This window comes from Dipodomys merriami, unplaced genomic scaffold (genome assembly GCF_024711535.1).
Source record: "Dipodomys merriami isolate MVZ:Mamm:240054 unplaced genomic scaffold, mDipMer1.0.p SCAF_8, whole genome shotgun sequence".
Lineage (NCBI taxonomy): Eukaryota > Metazoa > Chordata > Mammalia > Rodentia > Heteromyidae > Dipodomys > Dipodomys merriami.
The window spans coordinates 24,043,011-24,070,142 of NW_027206401.1; the positions used below are offsets into that span (position 1 = coordinate 24,043,011).

A 27,132-nucleotide genomic window follows, 5' to 3' on the forward strand; every position below is an offset into this window, starting at 1 on the left:
GAGGATCTAGAATCAAATCCTCATCGGATACAGAGGGTAGACTTTAATGTCTGTGAATACTCGCATACCTTTTTCATTTTCAAAAATCTTAATTTTTTAACTTCCAATCAATTTACAAAATCTCTGCCATTCTGATGTCATAGATCTCTCATGTAAGAGTCATAGTCTATCAAGAAATTTCAGGGAATTATGAAACTCCTAAATGTTATAATAGTATCTGCTTAAGAAATAAGCTTCCAAAATAATTTTACATTGATGCAACACATGGCAGACATCACTGACATTTCCTACAAGGAAACCTAAGATATAAATGTCAGCCACATCTAGAAAAACCTTCCTTCAATAAATATCACATTAAGCAACTACTATCACAATAACTTAGGGAGGGTAGTGGAAAAAAGTGGTTGTAGCCCAAATAAAACGGGCCATGTAAAGACAATCATCATTACTAAGTTTGGATGATGGACAATCAGTACAACTTCTAATATAAAAGATAACACCCAATGCAAACCCCCCAGATTCCCCTGGGAGATGGCAGGCTGCCAGGGAATCACTGGGTGAGCTACAAAGCTACCACCTTGACACACAGGGCTGTAGTTGATGCAGCAATCTCCATGTTCCTGGCAGTCATCTGAACAGGAACAGAGGTTTCTGGTCAACCTTTTCTCACCACATCTGAATTTGTTGCAGGTCCATATATGTCCTGGAAATAAATAGCAATAAAATAGGGTTTACAATTCAAATTCAACATCTCCGCAGCAGATAGAGAAACTATTCTGTCTTATTGTCATCTGAAAATAGCAGCCATAAGAAACAATAAACTGTGTCATTGTTCACTCAGAATCTGGCACCACTGTGGTCATATGGAACTAACAGAAAACATGCAAGTGCCAATTACTATTATTTCACAAAAAAACCCACAGGATTTCCTTACTTTAAAACTTAGACACAAAACAATAATAACAATAATAATTATGTGATTCTATAACTCATGAAAACTTTGGCTTCTTCTAACAGCCACTTTTCAATAAGAATAGGAGGCATGGTATCCTATGTCTGTAATCCCAGCACTTAGCAGGCCAGGAAGACTGGACTACAGAGGAAGTTTGAGACCAGTTTGGACTTAATATACAGAAACTGTGCCCCCCCAAAAAAATTGAGGAATCTGGAGGTATGGCTCAAACGGTAGAGTACCAGCCTTGAGTGAAAAAGCCAAGAGAGAATGTGAAGTTCTGAGTTCTCCCAGTAAAGAGCATACATAAAATATTTTTTTAATTTAAATTTGACTAACTCCCACTTCAAAATTATTCCACGTCACAGTCCTTACCAAACTGAGAAAAACTTCCTATTCTGATAGCTTTATTTTAAAGTGTAAGTTAATATCTGAGCGCTCTCTTTAATATCCCTATGAAAAAGGTCACATTTTTCAAGAAGCCTTTTAGAACCTCTTGAAATTCAAATTAGACTTCAAGTTTTTCAGGGTACTTTAAGAATAAGCAGTTGTGTTATCCATGTTGATCCAATGTTTGATAAAGTTATATTAGGTAAAATTTGTTCTCTGTGGAGCTAAAATATAAAGATTGATGTCAAAATATATGCTAAACTTTACAAACTGAAATGAGTATGGTCAAGCTGCAGAAATTTCTTTGGCTCCCTCGGTTTCCATGCACATTCTTACCTGGTTCTATGCATGTCTCCTGGAAATCTAGACAGCAGTTTCCAAGGTCAACACAAGCAGCATCACACCGACAGTTCCCGAAGGTTCTCTCAAAGCAACGGCCTTTGCAACTTTTTACTGAAAATTTCAAATAAGTTAGATGTTTGCAATCATTACACAATGATAAGCAAGTATCCACAAATACACACAGATTAACTAGAGAACAAATTCAAATACTGCTTTAGAAAATACACAAGAAAAGACAGAAACAGTAGGTAAACTTTCATATAGAAGTTTATAGTTTTAGCCACGCACTGGATGGTTTATGCCTGTAATTCTAAGTACTCAGGAGGCTGAGATCTTAGGATTGTGGTTCTAAACCAGCCCAGGCAGGAAAATCTGTGAGACTTTAATCTCCAGTTAACCACCAAAAAACAAGAACTAGAGTTGTGCTCAAGTGGTAGAGTGCTTGAGCACAAAAGCTCAGAGACAAAGCCCAGGCCTTGTGCTTTAGCCACAATACCAGCACACATACACACACACACACACACACACACACACACACACACACACACACACACACACACACACACACAAGTGAATAAGTTCTAGTTCTGAATATTTTAATTATACTATGAAAATTGGCTAATAAGTGGTTATGGAGTTCTCTAACATCAAAATGCAGAGAAAAAAATTAAAAAGCATTCATTTAGGTCTATTTCAGAAAGAAAACCTAACTTATCTCCAAGTCTTCATGTATGTACAGGTGCTGCCAGAACTGTCCCTTCCACATGACCTATGACATTGCACCTTCAAAGCCGGCCTGACTCTGCAGGAGACCTTTCTACTCATCTCTACAGCCCAGAATGGATTGCTTTCTTTTTTGTTGTTGTTGTTTTTTGGGTTTTTTTGTTCTTAAAAAAAAAAAATCTTGTCCTTCCTCTAAATCACATAAACATATTAGTAACTAGGTTATTTAGTTAGTATCCCTGGCTCACTTTGGAATACAAACCAGCCCTGGGCAAAAAGCTAAGGAACAGGATCCAGTACCTGAGTTCAAGCCCTAGTACCAACACACACACACACACACACACATACACACACACACACACACACACACACACACACACACACACACACACACACAAACAAACTACAGCAGCTTTCCTAGATCCCTTGGGAAAGTTAGGCTTTAATTGTATTGCTAGGAAATTAGGATAATGGGAAAACAAAAAGTACATATAAAATAATGATAATCCAAAGAAAAAAAGGAATAATTTTAGTTCTTGGCTTTAAAGACTCATCAAGATGCTGCAATAGGATTTAATTCCCACTTGGTTCTTAGAAATCAAGGCAAATTTATGGACAAAGTAATGATAATAATTTCTACAGTCAGGAACACTACTTTCCTGTGTCTGGGAGATAAGAGATTGTTATAACAATAGTATTATTTGGAGCTCATTAACATGCATCTAGTAATTTTAAAATATGTTACATATTACATTAGGTTCATATTTTAAAACTTTCAATATTGCACTTTGCTGCAACTAATTAAGCTCTAGGTGAGTTGCTACATATGTTGAAAGATTACATAGGTGGATACTAAAGTCTAACTTCATTTTTGTTAACATTAGATAGTTTTGCTCTGAATGGTCTCCTAAGTAAATAAACAAAGCTACTGTATTTCATTCATTCCAATGATACACGATAGCTTAAAAACCGCTAAACATTTTTAAATGAGTACTACTACAATAACAGGATAATTGAAGAGGAAAAATCTGTACAATTTTTAAAACTGAATATCCAAGGAAAGCCATTCATATGGGGGTGGGGGAGAAAACCTCATAGATAATAGAATGGCCACTACAATTTACTGTGATCTGGTTTCATTACGTATAGTAATTGCTTATCAATGTCAGAGAGACTTAAATTCTTGAAACAAATAAAAACATAATCAGAAGTTTAACAACTTCAATATTACTTTGAAACTACCCATGCTGGCAATCTGAAACCTAAACACAGGTACTGTTCAGTTTCTAGTTGTCCAGGAAATGCTAGCTAGTCACCTAGTAACCTCTGGAACTACTTCAGCAACCAGCTCCTGGGGGAGGAAGACTGTGCAGGAGTCCCTGGGGGGATAAGAGAAAAGGGGCTCCAGGGATACCACAGGAGACCTGCTGGCCATGTTTGCAAGGGCTTGGGCTCTCGTCACGGTTCCTCTCTCATGTTTTAAGATAAAGTTTCATAAGTAAATAAGATTTTGTATCACTACGATAATACAAGAGCTTCAAGAATAAGGCTCAAAGAAACAGTACATTTGCAGTATCTGTGGAATACACATAGAATTAGTATATCACATCACATTGTGAAATTGTGAATGAGGATGAACACACACACACACACACACACACACACACACACACACACACACACACACACACACACACACACACACACACACACACACACACACACACACACACACACACACACACACACACACACACACACACACACCCCTAAGTTACCTTCTTTGGCACAGCTTGGTTTCAACCCAAATATACAGCCAAGGATTGTTGTTAACACACACACTGACAAAACCTGTCAGGGGAGAAAAAGAAATTATGTAGTTTTGAAATCCTTTTTCTAAATGTGTCATTTCTTGAAATGTTTCTAAAACCTTAGCTATTCAGCAGGCTGAGACTTGAGGATACTGGTTTGAAGCAGCCGATGCAAGTAAAGTTCATGAGACTCTTATCTCCAATTAACCACTAAAAAAGGCCAAAGTGGAACTACGGCTCAAGTGGTAGAGCACTAGCCTTGAATGAAAAGGCTAAGGGACAGTACCCAAGTTCAAGCTCCAGTACTGTCACCAAAAACAAAAGCATGAAAAAAAAAATGTTTCTGCACAAAGGCACCTATGTGCCTATGTGCTTCTGATCATTTAAAATAATATTTATCAAAATAAACTCCAGGAAATAGAAAAGGGAGTTTTTCCTTTGTTTCTATTTTCTTTTTGTCTGTCTTTGGGAAAGGTAAAGGAGCACAGAAATGGACGGACAAATGGGAACAAGTGCAGCAGTGTACTCATTAGGCAGAATATTGAAAATGAACTATACAATTTGTAGGTAAGGATGGGAGGGAAAAAGTGGGATAGAACAAGGGGTGACATTGTCCAAGTAGAAATGTATTCTTGACTTCCATAACTGCAACTCCTCCATACACCACCTTTATAATAACAAATAAAAATATTTTTAAAAGAATAGCAGGAAGGAAAAAGGCCAAATACCACATGTTCCCATACAATAAAACAACTAAATACACTTAAAAAAAAATGTTTCTAAACTTCCTGATCTGGTTACTGGCCACAGGGATATGTTCACTTTCTGGAAATTCCAAAAGGTACAGTTATGATTTATATTCTGTTGGGGGAGCATGTGATAGCTTAAGAAAACTTTGACTTGAAAGTCAGCAAACAGTTGTAGTTAATGCAATGAGTAACTCCTCCAACAGTATAAATGAATTAGTCACAATTAATTGTAATGAAGGAGAAAGAAAATTCTTTTTGGAGACATGATTTCCTGTTTGTTCAATCATTAAAGACAACCAGAAATCATGAGAGGCCTCATCATCACGGGCTCTGTGGCCACACATGTTAAGGAGTGCTAGAAGATTACCTGGACCCAAATATTGCCACAAACAAGTTGTCTGATTCAGAGTGTTCACTGAAGCTGTATAAGCAACAGGTTTTAATCTGTAAAATTAAAGGGTTAGAGCATATGAACCTTAAAAATGTTCTAGTGTTAACCCTTTGCAGTTTCCTCACTTTCTACTCTCTGGCCGTTGACCTTTTAACATACGTGGACAGGCCTTAAGACCTCTAATAACAATGATAGAACTTCTAAGAGAAGGCAAAAGAGTAAAATTATCCATAAAAGAATCCTCAGGTTCAATGTTTGGCTGTTGTTTTATTTGTTTGTCAGTCTGGTTTTTTTTTTTTTTTATAGTAGCATGATATTTCCTGGAAGGTTCTTTGGAATGTCAGCTTACAGAGCGAGTCAACATTGAGCTTTTATGAGGCACTCAGTTTGTGTAAAGTCTCTTATGCATTAAAGGGAAGAGTAAGGGATACCTCAGGATGTTGTAGAGAGAAGAGAGACAGTGGCACAGATATCCTATATTTGGTAGGCTGCATGAACTGGTAAAAATGATCTATGGTTGTTTAAAGAATAATATAAAACAATCAAGACTTCTCAGGATAAAAATATCTGAGTATTTATACAGTATGCTCCTGTTATCCTGAGTTCACTCTCCAGTTTTAGCTACACACAGTCAACAAAAGTCTGAAAATATTAAATTGGGAATTCTACAAATAAGTATACTACAAATTCTTAGTTGTACAACTATTCTGGGTGATGTCATCCTGACTGCTGTGCTCTGTCCCAGCCTGGCATGAATCTTTCCTTTGGGTGTCTATATATAAGCCACGTGTCCCCTTACACACTTATGAGCAGTGTCAGTTACCAGAACCCCAGACACACTGTCCCAGTGCTTGTATCCAAGTAACCCTTAGGTAGTAGATCAATGCCATAGCCCAGTGTGATGCTCCAATGCCCACATTACTTACTTCCCTTCATCTCAGCACTCAGACATTATAACATTTTAGATTATCCCACGAAGGGCAAGCATGGTAAGATGTGAAGGGAAAGATCACATTCACATAATACTTAGTACAGCGTATCATTTTAACTTTTTGAGTTTACCTCTATCACCTGCTGTAAATCCCTTTTTCTGGCTATTTTCATTAAATGTAAGCATAAATATAGGGGGGAACATTGTATATAAGGGGTTTGGTCCTACCCACAATTTCTGGCATCCACTGAGAGTCTTGGAACATGTCCCCCTGAAAATAGGGAACTAACAAAGGAAGAGATTAAACAAGTAAGGACACATGAACAGAACGAAGTGTTAAAAGAATATTAATAGAACTCTCTTTGATGATAGCATAAACTTATATAATGGTATGAAAGAGTAATTATAAAATACCTATCAAAACTATTAAAAATATTTTACTGTCAAGTATAAAAATGAAAGGAAATGAAAAACTAACCTATTAGTTTGATTAAAACTATTAGTCTGATTAAAACAATAAAACAGTAGAGAATTACAATTTTCTTTGAAAACTGTATCTGCTCAAATAGTACTGACTTTCTCCCCGTCCACAACATAACAACTTTCATGAGAATCATCTTTTCCATGCCTTAGGGAACTATCATATCTTCTCTAAGTTTTTATCTTTTTTTGGTGTTTTAACCTCTGCACTGGGATGATCACAAAGTATCTCTAAGAGTTCTTGCCAGTGTCACTTTCTCCAGGACAACTTCATTTTTTTTGTCATAATCACTCTTGGTTGTAAATTTGCCAACATTAAATTCCTCTGGCTTCACATCTGCTCTCTTGAGCCCAATTCTCTTGAGCCCAACCATGGGAGTGCTGACTTTCTCACCAGTTAGCTATTTCCTCCAAAACTCCATTTACATCCAATTCCTTTCACTGTTAGCATTGTCAATTTGCTTTTCCTCCTTATCAGTCAAAGATCCTTTGTTTTCAATGATCCATTGTTATAAAATGTCAAGTAGGCTTTCCACTGGGAAGCAAAGCAGCAACACAACCACGTAATTTGGTGTCTGTGCATGAACCCACTAAAAGATGTACCCTGGACAATCCTGACAAACTTTGATACAAGTGATGTGACAAGTAAGCAGACTAGCAAGCTCTGAGAGCCCAGCTTAACCTGAAATGAGGGACCTAAAAGACCTGAAGTTCTAGAAATAAGAGAGAGGACATGGGATAAAAAGTGGCAAGGCCTGGGAATGAAGGTTGGAAACAAATGGGACAAGGAAGTCAATGTGGGTGGAATTGACCAATGGAACCAATAGACATGGTAATAATATGGAAAACTGCAAGAGGGTGGGAACTATGGTTTTAAATTGTGAGATGGATATAGGCACAAACCATTATGTTCTTGCTAAGTAGCTAGGAGACATGATGATTTTTAAATTGCATCTTTATTGTTGTATTGACACATATCATGAACTGAAATAAAAATATGACAAGAGAACAACATCTTTTCCAATCATATCCACAGAAGATGAATTTGGAATACTTAGTACTCACTACAACATACTCAGTCAAAATATTTTTAGGAGGAAATTTCACCTGAACATTTTTCAAAGTTGCAAGGTGTTATTCAGTTTGAATTTTCTTCTGAAAGTAGTTCAATTCAACAATGTCAAAGCCCACTATCCATTTTTTCATCTCAACAACAATTTAGATATTTGGATATTTTCTTAGATACTATAGAAAAGCATCTTATGATTGCAAATACTTGGAATAAACTGAGAAACAATAAAAATCCTTTCCAATTTGAAGAGTAACTGGTATCTGCTCTTGTCTTGAGAATTCTAGATTTAGGTAAGCCTTTATTCTGCATGTAACTAAAAGGCAGGGCATAGCATTAAAAGTTCATATTAAAAGGTGGAGAAAAGTCCTGCAGCCTATCAGTTATTTTCAAAGCTCTCAGAAGCTGTCTCATTTGGATTTACATTTCAAATATAAAATTTATTTCTCTTCAGATTTTCTAAACAGAAACACTCAGATGCATCATTCTGTGAGTTAGAATTCAAAAATGAACCTTCCTACTCAGGAGGTACTCGGTATTAACATAAAAACTTAGCTTCAAAAGGGACATGTGAACTGACTCAACCGTTACATCTAAAATAGACAACAGCTACCAATAGCTACCAATCTACTAAGCTGTTTCTTTGGACAGCAGGTAAATTTCTAAAGTCATTATGTTAACTTTAAAGTATGGTTTTCATTAATATTTCTTTGATTTTACTTTTAGTTAAAAAACAAAAAACAAAAAAACCTTGCCAGGCGCTGGTGGCTCACGCCTGTTATCCTAGCTACACAGGAGGCTGAAATCTGAGGATCTTGGTTCAAAGTCAGCCTAGCCAGGAAAGTCTGTGAGATTCTTATCTCCAATAAATCACTTAGAAAACTGGTAGAGGTGCTGTGGCTCAAGTGGTAGAGCACTAGCCTTGAGCTGAAGAGCTGAGGTACAGTGCTCAGGCCCAGAGTTCAAGCCCCTCAACTGACAAAAAACAAAAAACAAAAAAAAAGTAATGTCTTTTGATCCTGATCTCTTCTGGGTCTAATTGTGGCAGTCTGTCAACTAAATTTCCCATGATGCCTCCTAAATTAAATAGGAAAATAGTTTTTCAATTCCCGATTTCCAGGCAGAGCCAACAATACAATGCCAGCGTAATACAGATAGAGCAGACAACTGTTGCCTCTCTCTGCTCCTTCTAAAATGAAGGGTCAAAATTATTCAGGAGGGAAATGAACAATATAGATAGATGAAGAGGCAGGGAATATATTATATTCAACAACTATCAAAAGGGACAGACTCAGAAGTTAAAAACCGGTAGAACTTAAAAAAAAAAAAAAAGCTGCTAAGCTCTCACAACATACTTCTTTTTCTATGTTAAATTATCAGATTAGGGGGCTCCCCAAACCTACCAAGTTATCTAAATCTGTCTTACCTTTTGAAATAGTAAAGATCTGGGACTTCTTCTTAAATGGATAAATAGAAATAAAGGACCTGAACCTATCTGGCAAAAGAAATTCCCAAGTTTTCTGGGTTGTTTTTGAGTGAGCCTCACCCATCTTTCCTACCCAACAACCATCGTGTAAAGAATTAAGAGTTGTTTGAACCACCATTTAGGGTCTGTAATTCCCATTTCCTACAGTGCAATAAATGCTTCTTTTTCTGTGTCTTCCTACTATTTTGTTTTACTAAATCTTTACTAAAATGTAAAATAAAATAAAATAAAAATATTTTTACCCTAAAAAAATGCAAAGCTGGGTATCATAAAGACCAAGTTGCTAGAATGCTTTGCCTCAATGTGAAAGGAATTATTTGGGGTTTCTAACTGCTATGTTTAAATCAGTAGATCTTTCTCAGACATTTAGTAAGCCAAAGAAATGAAATTTTCAAAATTTTGGCAATAATTTAATGTTTATTTTTCCTTTATCAAGTAGCCACTGAAATATGAAAGCCAACCTACTACAGGCTGACTCAGTATAAATAGCCAAAAATCCAATAAAAACAACTCTGATCCTTACTGGGCAATACAGGATGAAGTAGTGACAATAAAATAATGCAAGAAGCCAGGCACTATTAGCTCATGCCTATAATCCTAGCTAACTCAGGAGGCTGATATCTGAGGATCATGGTTTGAAGCCAGCCAGAGGAGCAGGAAAGTCCATGAGACTCTTATCTCCAATTAACTACTCAGAAAAAGGCAGAAGTGGCCCTGTGGCTCAAGAATGCTAATCTTGAACAAAAGAAACTCAGGGACAGTGCCAAGGTCCAGAGTTCAAGCCCAAGGATCAGCAAAAAATGAAAATAAAAATTATACAAGGAAATGAACAAGAATAACAGTGAAAATATGCAAAAACTGTCAACATGTTAACCTTACCCATAGAGTACAGAATAAAAAGGAGGTAAGAGTTAGAAAAGGCTCCATACAGAGAGATCTGAAGACAAAAAGGATCTCCCTCAATCAATAAACAAATGTGTGTGTCTGCACTTTGTACGGAAATAGATTCAGGGGGAAACACAACAGAGAAAACAAAATAATGGCCCAAATTCAGAGCTGAAAATCAAAGGTACCACAATGCAAATATAGAAGATAACATCGACTTAGGAAACTGAAAATAAGGCTAACAATAATAGCCATCATATCTACAGCTGTCCCACATGTCAGGCAGTTTTCTAGGAGAGGGAGACAGAGAAAGAGAGAGAGGGAGAAGAAGGGGAGGAGAAAAAGGAGGGGGGAGAATCAGTGCTTGGGCTTGAACTCGGGGCCTGGGGCCTGGAGGCTGATTGTTAAAACCTCCTTATTCCCCTCACCCTCCCTCCTCCCCAAATTTCCAGGCTGGAGGTCTACCACTTGAACTATAGCTCCACTTCTGGCTTTTTGGTGATTAACTGGTGACTAGAGTCTCATGGACTTTCTTGTCCAGGCTGGCTTCAAACCAAGATCCTTCGATCTCAGCTGAGTAGCTAGGATTCCAGGCATGAGCCACTGGCACCTACAGTTTTCTAAAACTTTTCTACCAATCACCTAATCCTCAAAATAACATTTCCAGAAGATTATAACAGTTCAAGAAGCTGAACTACAAAGACATGGCAATTTGGTAAGACCATAGAGTTGAAAGCATTGTGTCTTGTGGGGCACAAGAAAATATGAAAAAGGCTGAAAGAGGAACACAGCCTTGAGAGAGATGTTGAAGCATTTAGCTGTAAAAGTGACACGGTTGAATGTATATGTTCTAGAAAGATCTTCTGACAACATAACCGAAAGGAACAATGAGTGCTTTCTGGAACTGTCCTCTCTTCTCCTAGGAGCCGCCCTGCACTGCTGTGTGTCTGTCTTCTCCTGGACTTCCAGCAGGCCTGATCCTAGGCCATGAGTTTTATTTATTTGTCTGTCTGTGACTAGATGGTGAATTTATTTATTCAGTCTCCTGTTTTCCACATCTAGCATGGTGCCTTGCATAAAGCAGACCTTTGAGCTGGGAACCAGTAAGTTGTTTGATGAAACATTATTTTGAGAAAGAGTATGAATCCCCTACTGTTCCTCCTCTTGGTTGACAAAGTCAGTCCCTTTATGAAGTTCCCTTGTGTCTGCTTTATGGGTCACATACCTATAGTAACTACACAAAATTTTTTTTTTCAGGAAATGACAGGCTTGGATTTGGCATTCCGTTGTGATGGATGGAACAAACTGAAGATAAAGTAGCAGAGCTCACTGTCAACAAACCTCTGACCTTTGACCACACACAGCTGCATGCCTTCTGAAAGAAAATGAGAACTCAGACCTCAGTGGCAGCCTCAAAAAAATAATTATACAAAAATCCTCAAGCAAACAGAGCTGAGGACAAGAAGGTGAAGAAGGAGGAGAAACAAGAGAAGGAAGAGAAGGTGGATATGGATTGTCCTTCCTACCCTGAAGCAGAGAATAAGAAGTGTTAACCCCTCTCTCATCAGAAGGTGGTGTTTTGCTTGTCTCCACAGGTGTCTTACAGAGGGAGAAGTCTTAAACAGTAGATCAGAGATCAAAACAAAAGTGAAAAGAACCCAGTAAGCTGAGTTTGTGATTTACCTGTTGAGTGTCTTGTTTTGTTTTGTTTCATTTTCCTGAAATAAACTGTTGGAAGTAAAGTACTTTGTGCTTGTCCTTTTTTCTTTTTTTTTCTTCCTGAGGACACAATGTGGAGATCAGCCACAACTATGTGCTTCTGTAAAGGTCCTGTGGTTACTCATTACAATTACAGTGAGAACTCAAAGATAGAGTTTAAAACTCAGTAATGCTGTCTGGTTTATAATTAGGGAGGGATCATAGTTTTAGGAACATAACACCTTTTAACTACAATTGGGCATGTGTCAATTTAATTACACATATTCATTTAGATTACTCATTTAAAAGTTTATTTATAGGAATGTTCTGGAAGTGGTGCTGTGGCTCAAGTGGTAGAGGGCTGAAGAGCTCAGGGACAGGAGCCAGGCCCAGAGTTCAAGCCCCACTACCAACAACAACAACTAAAATGTTTCAATACCTGTTTTTGTGTGTGTGTGCTTCTTAAACAAATATTATGGTTTTCTCATTATTATGAGCTGGACAACTACAAAAATGTTTTAAATAATCTGTAGCTAGGGCTGTAGTTTATGGGTAGTGTGCTTATCTGGCAAGTGTAAGGCCCTGGGTTCCATCCCCAGAAACACACAGACACACAGACACACACACACACACACACACCTACACACACACACACACACACACACACACACACACACACATACACACACACATAAAGTGTGGTATCTTTCCCTGCTGTTCAAAATTGACATTAATGTATTAATGTACCTTATCATCTATGTTGTCCAGTGTGTGTGCACATGTTGGATATAAGCTAACTGCTGAGCGAGCACTTTCATGAATTTTTAATTTTATTCAATACTAATTAATCAAAATTTAGTGTCAACAGCCACAAGCATCTAGTGGAAGAGAAAACAGTTATGGATAATAAAAGGAAAATCAGTCTGCTCCCATTTTGCTCTCTTTATTCTGTTCCTACTACTGAGGCTAAAATGATCTACTATCTTTCTAAAATTTAAAGCAGATCTTGTCTTGCTGCTAAAAACAAAACAAGTGAACAGAAAGACTTCAATGACTTTTTTTTCCAATTGTTTTAAATAAGAACCCTGTCCTGCAAGGCCCTGCATGCTGCTGTCTGGCAAGCATTTCCAAACTTGTGCCCATTACATTGAGCTCTGCATGTGGCCCAACTGCTTTCTTCCAGGCTGGGACACAGGACCTGTCTCTTCCTGGGGCCTATGCCCCTGCCTCAACCTCCCCTCAGAATCCTTTTCTGCTTGCTTATCACTTCCTAAGGGTCATCTCAGATTCTGTTATTCTATTATATTATTACTTCCCCTTATATTCTTTCCCATAGTTCTGTGTACAGTTTCTAGGTAGCATTTACCACAGGTGCCTCTTGAGATGCTCATGTAAGACTCTGACATGTATCTAGTCTCCAGGGGGGTGGACAGGGAAAACAGAGAAAGTCTTCTTCAGGAATGTGTGCTCTCTGCTCTGGCACAGGAACACAATAGGACCTTTAAATATTTACTGAATAAGTCATGTATCATTACAATAATGGAAATAAACTTCATCTAGCATCTACTATCTGTAAGACACAGTGGTTGCTTTATACAGGCAGAAAAAGTTAAGAGAATGTCCAAGGACATCCAGAAGTTGTTGGCAGACAGGGTTTACCCCAGAGGCATGGCTCTAGAACCTAAGTTTAAGTGGCAACTGAATGGCTCAGGGACAGAAGAGAGAGGCCAAAATGCAATTATGACAAGTTTCCTTCAAGAGGACACTGAGTTGCATCCAGAAAATGAGGAAAAGGGAGGTGAAAAATCTTCTCCTCTCCATGTGTTTGGAGAAGAAAATAATTTTGAACCGATCCATTTGAACAGAGCTGGAACATGTGAGCAAGACATGGATCTTGAGTTCCTTTATGGTCCTCTATACTGACAAAGAATTAAAAGAGCAGAGGTTGAACCCCCTCCCACCACACACACACACACACACACACACACACACACACACACACACACACACACACACACACACACACACACACTAACTTGCCCTTTGCACTATATGACACATGGAGTCCCCAGGAGGTACAAATGCCAAACTAGACCCAATGATCTGCCAAGTTTGCTTTTCTCCACAGAACTGTGCCAAATGAGACAAAGTGCTTAGCCCAGTACTGACAATGGTAAAACCAACAAACGCATGTATGTGCTTGACAAACTTTACATGGCACTTACTATATGCCAGGGACTACTCTAGGCAGTTGACAAATATCTCAGAAATGGCCACATGTGCACATCACAGACCTTCAGGACTGCTGCTACAAATGAGCAGAACTGTTCATGGTAAGTAAGCCTGTCAGTGAGAAGGTCAACTCTTACCCAAATGATGAAAAATAATGTTAGAGAGGAGGCAGGACTCGAGAGTATGGTTTTTCTTGCAAATGATGTGGTAGTCTCTAGAAAATTCTGAGCTGAAAACTACTGCAAGGCAGTCATTATTTTAGGAAAACTAATAATCAAACCATAAGAAAGAGACATAATCCTTACTTAGGTAACTGTAACCCCTATGTACATCATCTTGACAATGATTAAAATTAAGAAAAAAAAGAGACATGGGCACTAGAGATGAGCTGAACAGAGAATAACATAGAAAATCCTTAAGAACTGATTATAGCTAAAAGACAGTGAGATCATTTTAAAGATTACCCAGTGAACTGAGGTTAGTAAAATAAAAGTCTCAAAATCTTACTCATGAAAGTCAACAATATTAAAAAGTGATCTAGGGAACTAGGTGTGGTGTACTCTTGTAAGCCAGCAAAAGGACCAAAAGTTCAAAGCTAGTCTGGACTACATAGCAAGAAAACCCTTACTCAAAGAAAAAGCAGAAGTTAAAAATTAACTTCTATCTCTCATAATGGTACAATCTTATGGAATATTAAGGAAAAAAGGAAACAAAAGTATAATCTCATTTCTGTTATAAAAGTGATATGGAAAAGAAACAAAATATTAATAGCAGAAATAAGGCAGAGGCAATGTTATTTTCTTCTTTATATTTTTTGCACTTCCTGCTGCATATATATATGGTATTTTTATACTATAAGCTCCCTAAACAAAATATTTACATCTAGAACAAGCCTACCCAAATCCTTCTTACTATGATAAAGAAACCTGAAAATCAGTGAAGTGAAGTCATTGTCCAAAGGTCACGCAGCAAAGACTTGTGACTCTACATTTACACTCTCCCAGATCCCTTGTCGCTCAAGGCCTTCGAATCATTCCACAAAAACCAACATTATCCCTCTCTTTTCAAAAGATAACAAATGCACAGATCTGTGTTTGTTCACATTCATCACAGTAGTTTTCCATAAGCTGATTGGGTGAGGTATTTAAATAAATCTTGGAAAGCTAAGAGTTGTTTTATTCCTACTTCCTGGACAACCCAACAATAGACAGGACCAACAGGATCAATTCACAGTGCCCCTAACCACACCCTACCCACCTGAACACACTTCATTCACCTGTGTCTAGACTCCCAGTGATTCTAAATCTAGATACTTCTGAGTGGCATATCCTAGGAACCCAGTGTATTTGGACACTAATGTATTATAGAATATAATCAGTGCAAAGGACATTGAACCATATTTAACATCACCTGAAAACCCCTGATAAAAGATTCCTTTGTTTGGAGATTTGTGTGAAGTATGTTGCAAGTTGCCCAAAAGACAATACAGTGGAAACTTGGAACTGCAGCCTTGTATTGATGGGTGTGACAAGAGGACAAATCTGTATAGCATTCTCATAGGTGGATGGCTGAATTGGACAAACATCTAATTGTTATCAGATCACAGCTTAAGCCAGACAATTAGCCCAGCAGAACACAATAAACAGCAATTAAAAGGACAAGCCAGTGCAATGCAAGGCAATTAAAGTACAAGTAACATGTAACAACACAGGTAACTTCCTGAAGGAAACTGCCCCGTGATGGGAAGGAAAACACCAGTTCTGCAGTGCACACTGGAACAGAGGGGCGGGCTACTTGGAGCATGCCACTGAGGTTCAGGACCAGAGAGGGGACACACGCAGCCAGCACACAGCAGATCAACCCCTCATCACCAGGGTTGGCAGAGATCATAGAGGAAACACTGCATGTTGTTTTTTGGGTTGTTTTGTTTTGTTTTGTCTTGCTTCGTGTTTTCAGTCACAGCATCGTGTATAACATCATTGATTAGAATTCCCAGCTATAAAAATTTTAGTTGCTTTTAGGCCTTCTGTACTGCCTCTTGGGCCTAGAGGGTGCTATGCAGACAAATTCGTAAGGAATCTGAGCTAACTGAGCAAGTTCTGGCTTAAAAGGTTTGGGGTAAGGCCTGAGATTCTTCATTCCTTTTCTTTTTTCTCCTCCCCCCCCCCTTCATTTATTCTAAATCATAAGAGGATGATGGTCAAGTGCTAGTTGGGAGAACACAGATTGGATAACAAAGAAATAAAGTGCCTTCTAAATAAAGAAAAGTAAAAGCCGAATTACATGGAAGCTTATCAGTAACAAGAAAATGACTATTCACTCAGGGGACATTGTGTATATATGACTTTATTTTATTCAGTTCTCCTAACAAAATTTAGATGTGCTTTTTGTCTCTATCTTATAGTTGTAAAGCTGGAATCAGAAACTTTACCTGTCTATATTCAATCAGCTAAGAGCAGTACCAGGAGTTAAAACCAATTATGTCTGATGCCAAAGTATTCACCAATAAATTAAAGAGATGTAATTAATAAAATATCTAGTTTTGTGACCTAGGATAGTCCCCCAAATCTCTCTGGGCCATGGCTTTCATTTTGGGTTTGTTTTCAATCCTTAGCATAGGGATAATGGCAGAGCCATAGTTAGGACCAAATGATACATTAAGTATAGGAAGGTTTTGAACTTTATAAAGAAACTTGGAGACACAAATGTGATAACTAGCTGAACCCTTGTACACATCTAAATCTCCTTTCTCGCTCTTCCTAGCTCTTAAAATGGAATGCAAACCTTTTTCTTAAAGTAGGTATATTCATGAAACTTTTAGTATTTGGATCCAATTGTACTCTTAAATGTTGCCAACAATCTCACTAAGACTTTCAGATGACTATGGACATTCTTCTTTAAAACTATGCTCATTTCCACAAGTAGTAAATTCTTAGGAGAAAACTGCGACATAAAACTTGAAGTGATCTTGGTCCACCCTGCACTCACATCAATCTATAAATCTGGAAAACTACCCACTAAATCTTTGAAAAATATTGGCTTGTGAGTTGTGGCATCCTTTCAAATGCTGCATGTATCACTGAACACTATGGAAAAAAATCATCTTCATCAAGTTCACTGAGAAAAATTTCAGGATCAGAAAACTTTAAGCTCCCAGTGACACATACAAATTTTCAAAATTCTAATTTTTGCCCCAAAGCTGAAATTTTACCATTGGCCATAGATGCCTTCACTTGATTTCTTTATACTAACAAACTAATATCACTAATTATGAGAAAATATATGACAAATACTCAACTTGGAATAGCAACAGTTTGTCAGAGATTCTTTCAAATCACAAGGGTAGTTCATTGGGGTGAGTAGGGAGGGAGTTATTTCAGCTTGTCACTTAATTGTACAATTACTTTTCCTCCAGAAAACAAAATACTTCAGTCTGTGGTAGCTAAGCTAAAATGCACACTTCCAATTTTGTTGCACTGAAAACTACAAAATGACTAAACTAAGTTTGAGATCAGATAATATCTGCTTCTGAAGGGATATCTTTACTGCTTTATCTAGGGTAATCTTTTAAATGAAACTAGCTTTAAAATTATTATTACAAGTCCCTGACTACTTGTATAACTGGTTCCACAGCCTTATCTTCTGCTAAGATTTGCCCACCATTGCTTTTCCACAGTATCATTGTGAATATAATACCACCATAGAGAAGGGGGAAATCATGTCTTACTGTTGTTAACACAGGGACCACATTTAGCACCCCTGAAGAACTGGGCCTAAATATTCTGACTGAAACTTATTCTAGTTGTGTTCTCTTTTGATTACAAATAAATTTATCCAAATATCACATCAATATACCCTAAAGTAATGTGAGACTATTCAGAAAGAATGGGGTATGGGGTTAAAGAGCTATGCTTATTTTACTGCACAATGAATGACATCATAACAACTACTTCAATCTCTTTTCATTTCTCACTCTTGATAAGATGCCACAAGCCCCAGATAATTCATTAAGACCCCCACATGAGTACTGACTCTTCCAAGGAAAAGGAATTAGCTTTAGGAACCTCAACCTTTTCTTAAGAATCTTCTATTGAAAACCAAGATATTATGATTTTTAAGGCTCCAAATCACATCTGGACAGGAAGTTTGACAGCTAAAGAAAAAAAGACCAGCCAGGCGCAGGTGGCTCACACCTGTAATCCTTTGATTCCTCAGCACCATATAAGTAGAAAAAGCTGGAAGTGGCACTGTGGCTCAAGTGGTAGAGTGCTAGCCTTGAGCTGAAGAGCCGAGGGACATCACCCAGGCTCAGTGTTCAAGCCCCACGACCAACAAAAAAAAAAAAAAAGAAAAAAGAAAAAAGACCAAATAAGATGCTTGTGAAAATCCACTCTCAAAATACCTTTCTAGAAAGAAATGTACATATCACCCAATGTGGAAGAAATAGTTGTATTGTCAAAGTTCACAGAATTCCCACTTTATAGACCATGATAATGAAAATTTGCCTTGTTAAGGTTAAAATGTGTCTGTGACTTTAACTAAGTATCACTATCCCACCATAGTGTGAAATGTAAGTAATCACTTAATCTCAATAAAAAATTATTTTAAAAATACTTATAGTAATTCCATATTTTCTTACTTTAATACATTTTAAAACATATCAACAAGGAAATGCAAATTAACAAGTCATTGCCCAAAAGTTTCAAACATTGGAAGCTCACATAAAAACACATTATTGACTGAAAATGTTAGTAAGAAGTGCACTCGTTTAGGCTGGGAAGATGGTTCAGTGGTAGAGCACTTGCCTTGCATGCATGAGGCTCTGGATTCAATTCCTCAGCACCACATAAGTAGGAAAAAAAAAAAGCCAGAAGTGGTGCTGTGGCTCAAGTGGTAGAGCGCTAGCCCTGAAGTGAAGAGCTGAGGGACAGCACCCAGGCCCAGAGTTCAGACCCCTCCCCCCCAAAAAAGAAGTGCACTCATTTTGGTTTCCATCCAAGGAAATTTAGTCATCACATTATCAAAAGAAACATTGTATCTCACTACATAAGCAACCTGTAGCATCACCACAGTAGACATTCCTTGAAAGGAAAAATGGAAACAAAGTGTGCTGAATAAAAATGGGATAGCTGCTCACCATGATGAAGCCATTAGTCCACAATAAAATCTGCAGCTGAAAACTATTTCTGTTATTATAGTCTACTATAATGGCTTTTACCTAGAAAGTCTACATTGTTTCTAGAAGTAGAGGAAATGAGCCATTTACAAGTGAGTAACTTGAGGCACTTGTTAGAAAATGCAGATATCTTTAGCGCATTCCAAGTATGCCAAATCATAATCTGTAAGACTGGAGCTCAGGAATCTATGTCTTCTCAATAACTTCCAAGATGGTTTCTTCTTTCCTTCCTTTCTTCCTTCCTTCTTTCCTTCCTTCTTTCTTTCTCCCTTTCCAGTCCTGGGGCTTGAACTCAGGGCCTGGGTGTTGTCCCTGAGACTCTGTGCTCAAGGCTAGCACTCTACCATTTGAGCGACAGTGCCATTTCTGGCTTCTTCTGAGGAGTTTACTGGAGATGAGAGTCTCACAGACTTCTCTGCACAGGCTTTGAACCACAATCCTCAAATCTCAGCCTTCTGAGTAACTAGGATTACAGGCATGAGCCGCTGGCGCCCAGCTTCTAGGATGGTTTCTATGCCCACTCCTACTTAAAAAACCAGACTAATCCCTGAGCCTATTTCCTTATTTATAAAGCAGAATTGAGTGTGGTCTTATTTACCTAATTAAGAGCTGTTGATGTGTCAAGAGTCAATTCAAAATATAGGAAAATGCTCCAGAATGCTCCAGCAATAGTTAAAACCATAAAATTTTAACCATCTATATTTCTCTCAACAATTTTTCCAAAAACTAAAAAGTGGAGAAAGTAATAACAAATACTTACAGATGTTATCTTAGTTGCTGCAATGAAGCCCTCAGAAAATTGAAACAGGAAATTAGGAGTGCTCCTGTTACCCTGTAGCTTAACATTATCGTCAAGCTTGACAAAATCTTCTTAAAAGTCTCACATCAGGCTGGGAAGGTGGCTCAGTGGTAGAGTGCTTGCCTTTCATGCACGAGGCCCTGGGTTTGATTCCTCAGCACCACATAAGCAGAAAAAGCCTGAAGTGGTGCTTGGCTCAAGTGGTGGAGTGCTTGCCTTGAGCTGAAGAGCTGAGGGACAGCCCCATGACCGACAATAAATAAATAAAGTCTCACATCACTTTCTTTTTGGGGTCTGTATTCTGGATATCTGTTCTTATTGCATGAGATGTATGCTTAGAACAGTAATTTATATTCTGTCCTCAGATCAATTGCAGAAAGGTTTCCTCCTTGCTTTTTATTGTTTGAGAGCTCACATACATAAGGTTAACAGAGTTGCACTTATTACTGTCTGGAACTTGAAATACCTTTTCTTCTAGAAAAAGGTGGTGAACTGGTGACCATTCATCACTGGGAAGGAGACCATATTTAGCTGGGCTAAATGATGGGAGAGAAATAACAGGACTCAAGGGAAGAAGTAATTAAATTAATGCTGGAGAAAGCAGTGGCCTAGTCCTAAAGACTGAATTAAGGGTGTGATAGAAAGTCAAAAAGAAGAAAAGCTACTCTGGCTTAAGTGAGAGGTTTAATTTGCCTGAATGATGGCTTTGCTTACATATCCTGGTGTGGCCACACTGGCATTGTTTTTACCTGAGGTAATGTCCAGTGACTAGACTTCTGATCCTAAATCCAAATAATCACAGACCCTTTCTGGCCTTAGTTGAAACTACTTTCCATTCATTACTTTTTCCAATTCTCTAGGCCCCCCAAAAATGTTACCTCAGTTTTGATCTTACCCCAGAAATTGTACCAAGTATCTTGTATATTTGTGTCCCAGATCCAGTCTTCACATTTTGTTCTTTCCTATCTAAGTAAAAATGCAGTGCATTCATTTAACTAACCAAATGCTAACATAGAGTATTAGGCACTATCATCAGTAAACACAACAATCTGGATAGTTTCTTAGGATTCTGTGGTACATTTTACTGGAACACATGAAACAACTAGCATAAGGAACAAATATCAGATCTCTCTGGTCTCCAAGATGCTCTGGTCACTTTGAAATACTTTATACTTTATGGCTAGGCAGATATTAAATTTATAAATCAAAGACTAATATCACTTCCAAGTCTTAGTAAGGGCAGAGTTATCTTGAATACTATTCATGCTAGACTCCAGTGATTACAAAAGAAAAGAAGGGGAACTTACCTCCTCCACCCACTACCAATCTCAGATAAGCAAGACTAACTTCTGCCTCTTAAAAAGAGCTCTTTTTCAATGGAAAAATAATAGCAGTCTTCAGTAACCACTACCCATACACAAAGCCTTTGTCTTATATAGATATATCACCGTTAAGTATAACAGAAAGTCACAAACACAAAAAGAGTATGCTTTAATAATTACTATACCTCTAGGTTACTCTTAGCAGATGAGCAGAATGGCTCAATAGTTATATACATATGACCATATAAGATGGTGCTAAGTGAAATGAACTCCAAGACACGGACACAAGACGTTTTTCTTTGTTGTTGTTGTTTTTTATGTACTATGTGATTTCTTGTTTCTTTTGAATGTTCTTCCCCCTATGATTATTATCCCATTGTCACTGTATTTGATGTTGGTACCCCAGTATTGTATATACATTTATCTGAATTAGGGAAGGGAAGGGGAAGAACAGAATGGTGAGACAAAGGACAAGGGAGGAACCAATGCAACAGTGATATTCACAAGACAGTATGTTGGAAATGATCTGTACAACTTGGAGGGGCTGGGGGAGGGAAAGAAGGAGAAAAATGAGAGAAGGGAATAATAAGTGTGATAACAAATGTACTTATTACCTTAGTTATATAGCCACAACCCCTCTGTACATCACTTTAACAATAAATTAAATAAATGAAACTTTAAAAAGATTATGCTTTAGAAAAATTAACTGAAAACAAAAAACATTGCTGTGGGGGTGAAAATTACTTGTCAAAATTATAATGGGAACCCAAGATAGGCTCTTTCAAGTAACTCCCCATATCCAACCTGAGGGAAAAATCCATTCTTCAGTTCAAAATTCAATTCTGAAGCCAAGGTAGGGCATCTAGTTTTTTATAAACTGTTATAGTTTGGCTCCTGAATGCCTTGCCAAAAATACATGTTAAAGTCTTAGTATCCAGAGCATCAATATTGGAAAATGGTCAACTTTTTGAAAAGAGGAGCCTTATGGGAGGTCCTTAGGTTGTGGAGGGTGTGTCTTCCACTGAAGGTTCATGGCCTCATTCTCTGTCATGAAGTAAGTGGTTAGCTCAATCACAGATTCCTGGTCATTGCCATCAGATGCTTTCCCCAGAGGCCCGGAGCAATGAGATCCTGATCTTGGAATAAAACTTCCAGAAAGAAGCATGGGATAAATCTTTTTTTTTTTTCATAATAGAATTGCCTACACATTTCATTATAGCAAGGGAAAGCTAACAATCTTACCCACAGAAGCCTATAGAGAACAGTATTTTTTTACCCTTTGCTGTTCTCCTCAGTCTGGCTCAGGGCCTGTACACAGTGCCTGCACACAAGCATTTCTAAAGCCCAGGGCTAAAATCTTTGGAAAACTTCCTGGTCTTTCCCCAGGATCAAAAACCACCCAGGGCAAAGCAAAGGGAGGGTAGGACCTTCTCCTCCATCCTATTTGTTCATCTGTGAATACTTCCATCCATGATACATTACTACCATTGTTTAATCAACTCCTCACAAGGCAAGTCCTGTGCTAACCCTCCTGATTAAAACTATGTGATTGAGGAATGCATGGTGTCCCCTAATCCCAGCCCCAAGAGAAAAATCATTCTAACTTATTTCTTTATCTTTACAAAAAGTGTGCAAATGGGCAGGGAAGGTGGCTCAGTGGTAGAGTGCTTGCCTTGCATGAATGAAGCCCTTGGGTTTGATTCCTCAGCACCACATTAACAGACAAAGCCGGAGGTGGCGCTGTGGTTCAAGTGGTAGAGCACTAGCCTTGAGCTGAAGAGCTGAGAGACAGCGCCCAGTCCCAGAGTTCAGGCCCCACGACTAACAACAACAACAAAAAAAAAAAGTGTGCAAATATTTAATTTGAAGAAAAAGTCACGTAATTTAAGCTTTTCTCTAGAACTAGACTTGTCCCCAGAGTTCTTGGATAACAACTGTCAAATTTTCATGATTTCTTACATTCAATAAAAAAAAATTAGAAGAATCCTTTCTAATGCAGTACATGTTACAGAAAAAGATCCCACCTGGTAGGGAAAATATTCATCAGTCCTACTTGAGGAAGTAAGTCCTAGGACCTCCACGTTAAATGACTAGAGTTGCAACCTAAGAGTCATCTGTAATGCACTGAATAATAATTTATAAAATGGCCTTTATAATAATGTCATTTGGCCAACTACAGCAAATGTCAATGATGGAAAAGGAGACCTATTATGCCTATCATTGATCTACAAGTAAGTAAGTAGAAAAGACATAACCATTACATTTACTAACAAAAATTAATCAAGACTTAGAGAATAGATATATACATATTATATATAACGCATATATTTTTCTCTATATATATTTTTTACATTGTAGTTTTTACATTGTAGTTTCATACAAATTCAAAGTATAACTATTGAATGCCTTATAGTATGCTAAACTACTGAGAATATGCAATAATATAAAAACTAAAGTCTAACAAAAGACAGTAAACTCTAAACTCTCAGCAGTGTCAGATATGGTAAGAGTGACATATGATACAAAAACATATTTTGGGATGCAAACATCCTGTGGCTTGGGGAACGTATTCTTTGCACCTTAGATTTATTTTTAAGTACTAAGACAATGATAGCCTCTCAAGTCTAGGAATTTTGGTTTCTCAAAGTACTATAATATCTCCATGACATACACAATACAGCAAAAATGGAAACATTTTCAAAAGAAAGCCTTCAGGGAAGTACTGCTCAATTATAATTTCTCACAATCTATGAGAAGCCCATGCTCTCTGCACGTTACACTAACATATCATCTTTTCATCTACTTCCCCACATAGTGCTTCATTCCATCCTCACAATAATCTTGGGTGATGTGCAAGAGCGCTTTATGTCCTCATTTTAACAGACAAGAACCTAGATTGGGGAGAACTCTCCAAGGCCCCAGGAGTTAATTAATTAATTACAATCATGGAAAACTCAACGTTGGTATATTCAGTTCTGTCCACCGAAAATTCAAATTAAAAAGACACCCTGACTTTGAAAAAAAAAAAAAAAAGTTGCCTATGGATCCTGCTACTGCCATAACAAAATACCTGAAGAGTAACAGGTATTTCTGTTAACAGGAGCTGAGTAGCCCAGGGCTAAAAGAGCGGGCAAAGAGTCAAGGATTCCAGTCACATAAGGTGAAGACTGATGGCATTTCTGCTGCAAGGAAATGCCTTCTACACAGAGCCAAACAGAAAAAGAAGAGAAAAAAGAACGAAACCTTCTTCAGCGTTCCTGGAGCTACAGACAACAGCCCTGTGAAACCTCTCCACGGAGGTAAGTTCATCCAAGAAGGGTCTCCACACAGTTCTGCACCCAGGACCGGAGCCAGGCAGAGAGGCTTGGCCTGCCCAGCACCAACCACCTGCAGCGGTCATTGCACCCCAGATCCTCAGCTTCGAGGGGAAAGCTGAGACTTCCACAGGCGGAGGTGTAGGTCGGGTGTGGGTCTTCCGCAGCATCGGTAAAAACCAGTGCCAGAGTTCAGAGCAGCCGCAGCCGCGGCGCGCAGCGCCTGGCCCCGCTGCAGGGCAGCACGTGCGGGCCGGGGAGCCCCGCGCCCGCGCTCGGCCCCGCCCTGCGCCCGCCCTCCGCCCCGACCTACCAGGGAGAGCACTTTATAGGTGTTGGGGTCCTTGGCGGTGCGGGCGCGCGCCACCTTCTCCAGCGGCTCTTCACCCAGATCCAGGGGAGCCAGCAAGGACGCGGCTGCCTGCGGGTCTCCAGGTGCCCCGTGGCTCGGGTCGCGGCCGTTCCCCGCCGGGCCTTCCCCGCCCCGCACGCACCCATCACGTTCCATAGTGGCCCCGGCCCCGGCGCTCGGGTCCCGGCGCGGCGCAGCGCCTTTAAATAGACTCCGCGCCGACCACGCCCCCCTACCCCGCGCATGGCCACGCCCCCGGCCACGCCTCTGCCCCTCGCGGTCAGACCCTTGGCCCGAGTCCCTCGGTCCTGCGCTCCGAGCGAGGGCCAAGCGACTCAACGCCCCGGATTATTTGGCTTCCTGTCTGATTTTGGGCACTCTTGCGTGTGGGCTATTTTGGGTCCTTTGCGTGGGCGTGTCTTTAACTTCGTTCCCCACCCCCCACCTCCACTCCCCTGCCTTCCCTGCCGGTGCCCAGGCCGCCAACCTGCCCACCCCTGCGGGAATCGCCCTGCAGCGCCTGCGGCGCGGGCTGGCCTGCAATTGCAGAGTGTGGTCTGCTCGGAGCATGAGATCATGGGGCCCCGAAATAGAGCGGGAGGAGAAGGATGCGGCGGCCCGGCGGCCGCGGCCTCTCCGGGGCGGGAGCCCAGAGCCTAGGCACAGATCTGTGTGGAGCTGGGTGGAAATGAAACTGAACCCTGGGGGGAGGCCACCTGAACCACGTGGAAACCAACCAGAACTGCACCCTCACCAAGCCCTGCCACCCGTCACTTACTTCTGAGGGGAAATTCAACCTTAAAACACGCAGGCTTGCACCCACACACCTATCAAAGATGCCTCGTTCTCCACGTTTTTGTATGGCTTCTGGGGCTTTGTCAGTTCTGCTGTCTTCTCTTGTTTAGTTGTGATTGTAGACTGTGTATCAACGCCGGGAGGATCACGGTTTCCCGGGATCGCTGTGGCGCTCTCCTGAGGTTGGTACTATTACTTGGTCAACAGTATCAACAATTCTGTCTGTTAGGCTTTATTTGTAAACATAGCATGAGCAGTTCTAGTTCTCGATTTGTTGTTGTTGTTGTTTGTTTGTTTGGGGTTTTTTGTGCCAATACTAGGGCTTGAATTCAGGAGCTCGCTAATACCCCTGAGTTTTTTTTTTGTTCAAGGCTATTGCTCTACTACTTGAGCCACAGCTCCACTCCTGCCTTATTGGTGACTTATGAGTTGCACAGACTTTCTTGCGCCGCAGGCTGGCTTCGAACTTCTATCCTCAGATTTCAGCCTTGTGGTTAGTTAGGATTGTAAGTGTCAGCCACCTGCGCCAGGTTTCGCAGTTTGTTGTTGTTTTGTTTTGTTTTTGTTTGTTTCCTTGTGGATTCTACAACTTCTATATTTCCTCACTCATCAGTTAGGAGACAGACGCGTGGGCAGAGTTTTTCCTATGGGAAAAACACAATGACTATGAACTACTTCACTGACAAGGACATTAATACAACCCCAACAAAAACTGACTTTCTATTCATTTTAACTACACAGATGTTTGGCAGGTGTAAATGAGGTTGCCCATTTAAAATATTCATTCACAAATGTATTTACTTAATAATAAGTCATTCCATCTTCTTCTTTTTTTGGGGGGGGGCGGTCCGGTCGTGGACTTGAACTCTGGGCCTGGGCGCTGTCCCTCAGCCCTTCAGCTCAAGGCTAGCGCTCTACTACTTGAGCCACAGTGCCACTTCCGGCTTTTTTTCTTTTTGCTTATGCGGTGCTGGGGAATCGAACCCTATGCACATTATATCAAAAGTGAATAAAAATATATCTTTCCCTCAGGTGGTCTCTGTCAGTTAAAGTGGAAGATAGAAGTATCAGGAAAACATAAACTTAAAACCTAAATCACACATGCAAAATATGGTCACTCATAGGATATTATGAAAGATTAGTAGAGGGAAGAAAAAGCCAACAAAGCATTTTCGGACTTTCTTACTGCTATTGACTTTGAGTCAGCATGCAAACTACACACCAGCAACAGGATT

General features: G+C 39.3%; 1 protein-coding gene across 1 annotated transcript in view; it reads right to left on the reverse strand.

Moving 5' to 3' along the window:
- Positions 1–25,259, reverse strand: part of Enpp1 (ectonucleotide pyrophosphatase/phosphodiesterase 1) — a 60,449-nt gene extending 35,190 nt beyond the window's left edge. Inside the window, exons 1-4 of the mRNA XM_070010982.1 lie at positions 25,064–25,259; positions 4,186–4,258; positions 1,679–1,795; positions 578–703 (exon numbers count right to left, since the gene is read on the reverse strand). Of these exons, the coding sequence (XP_069867083.1) occupies positions 578–703; positions 1,679–1,795; positions 4,186–4,258; positions 25,064–25,258 (511 nt within the window). The 5' untranslated portion in view covers position 25,259. The remainder of the gene's footprint in view (positions 1–577; positions 704–1,678; positions 1,796–4,185; positions 4,259–25,063) is intronic.
- Positions 25,260–27,132: the final 1,873 nt, after the last annotated feature.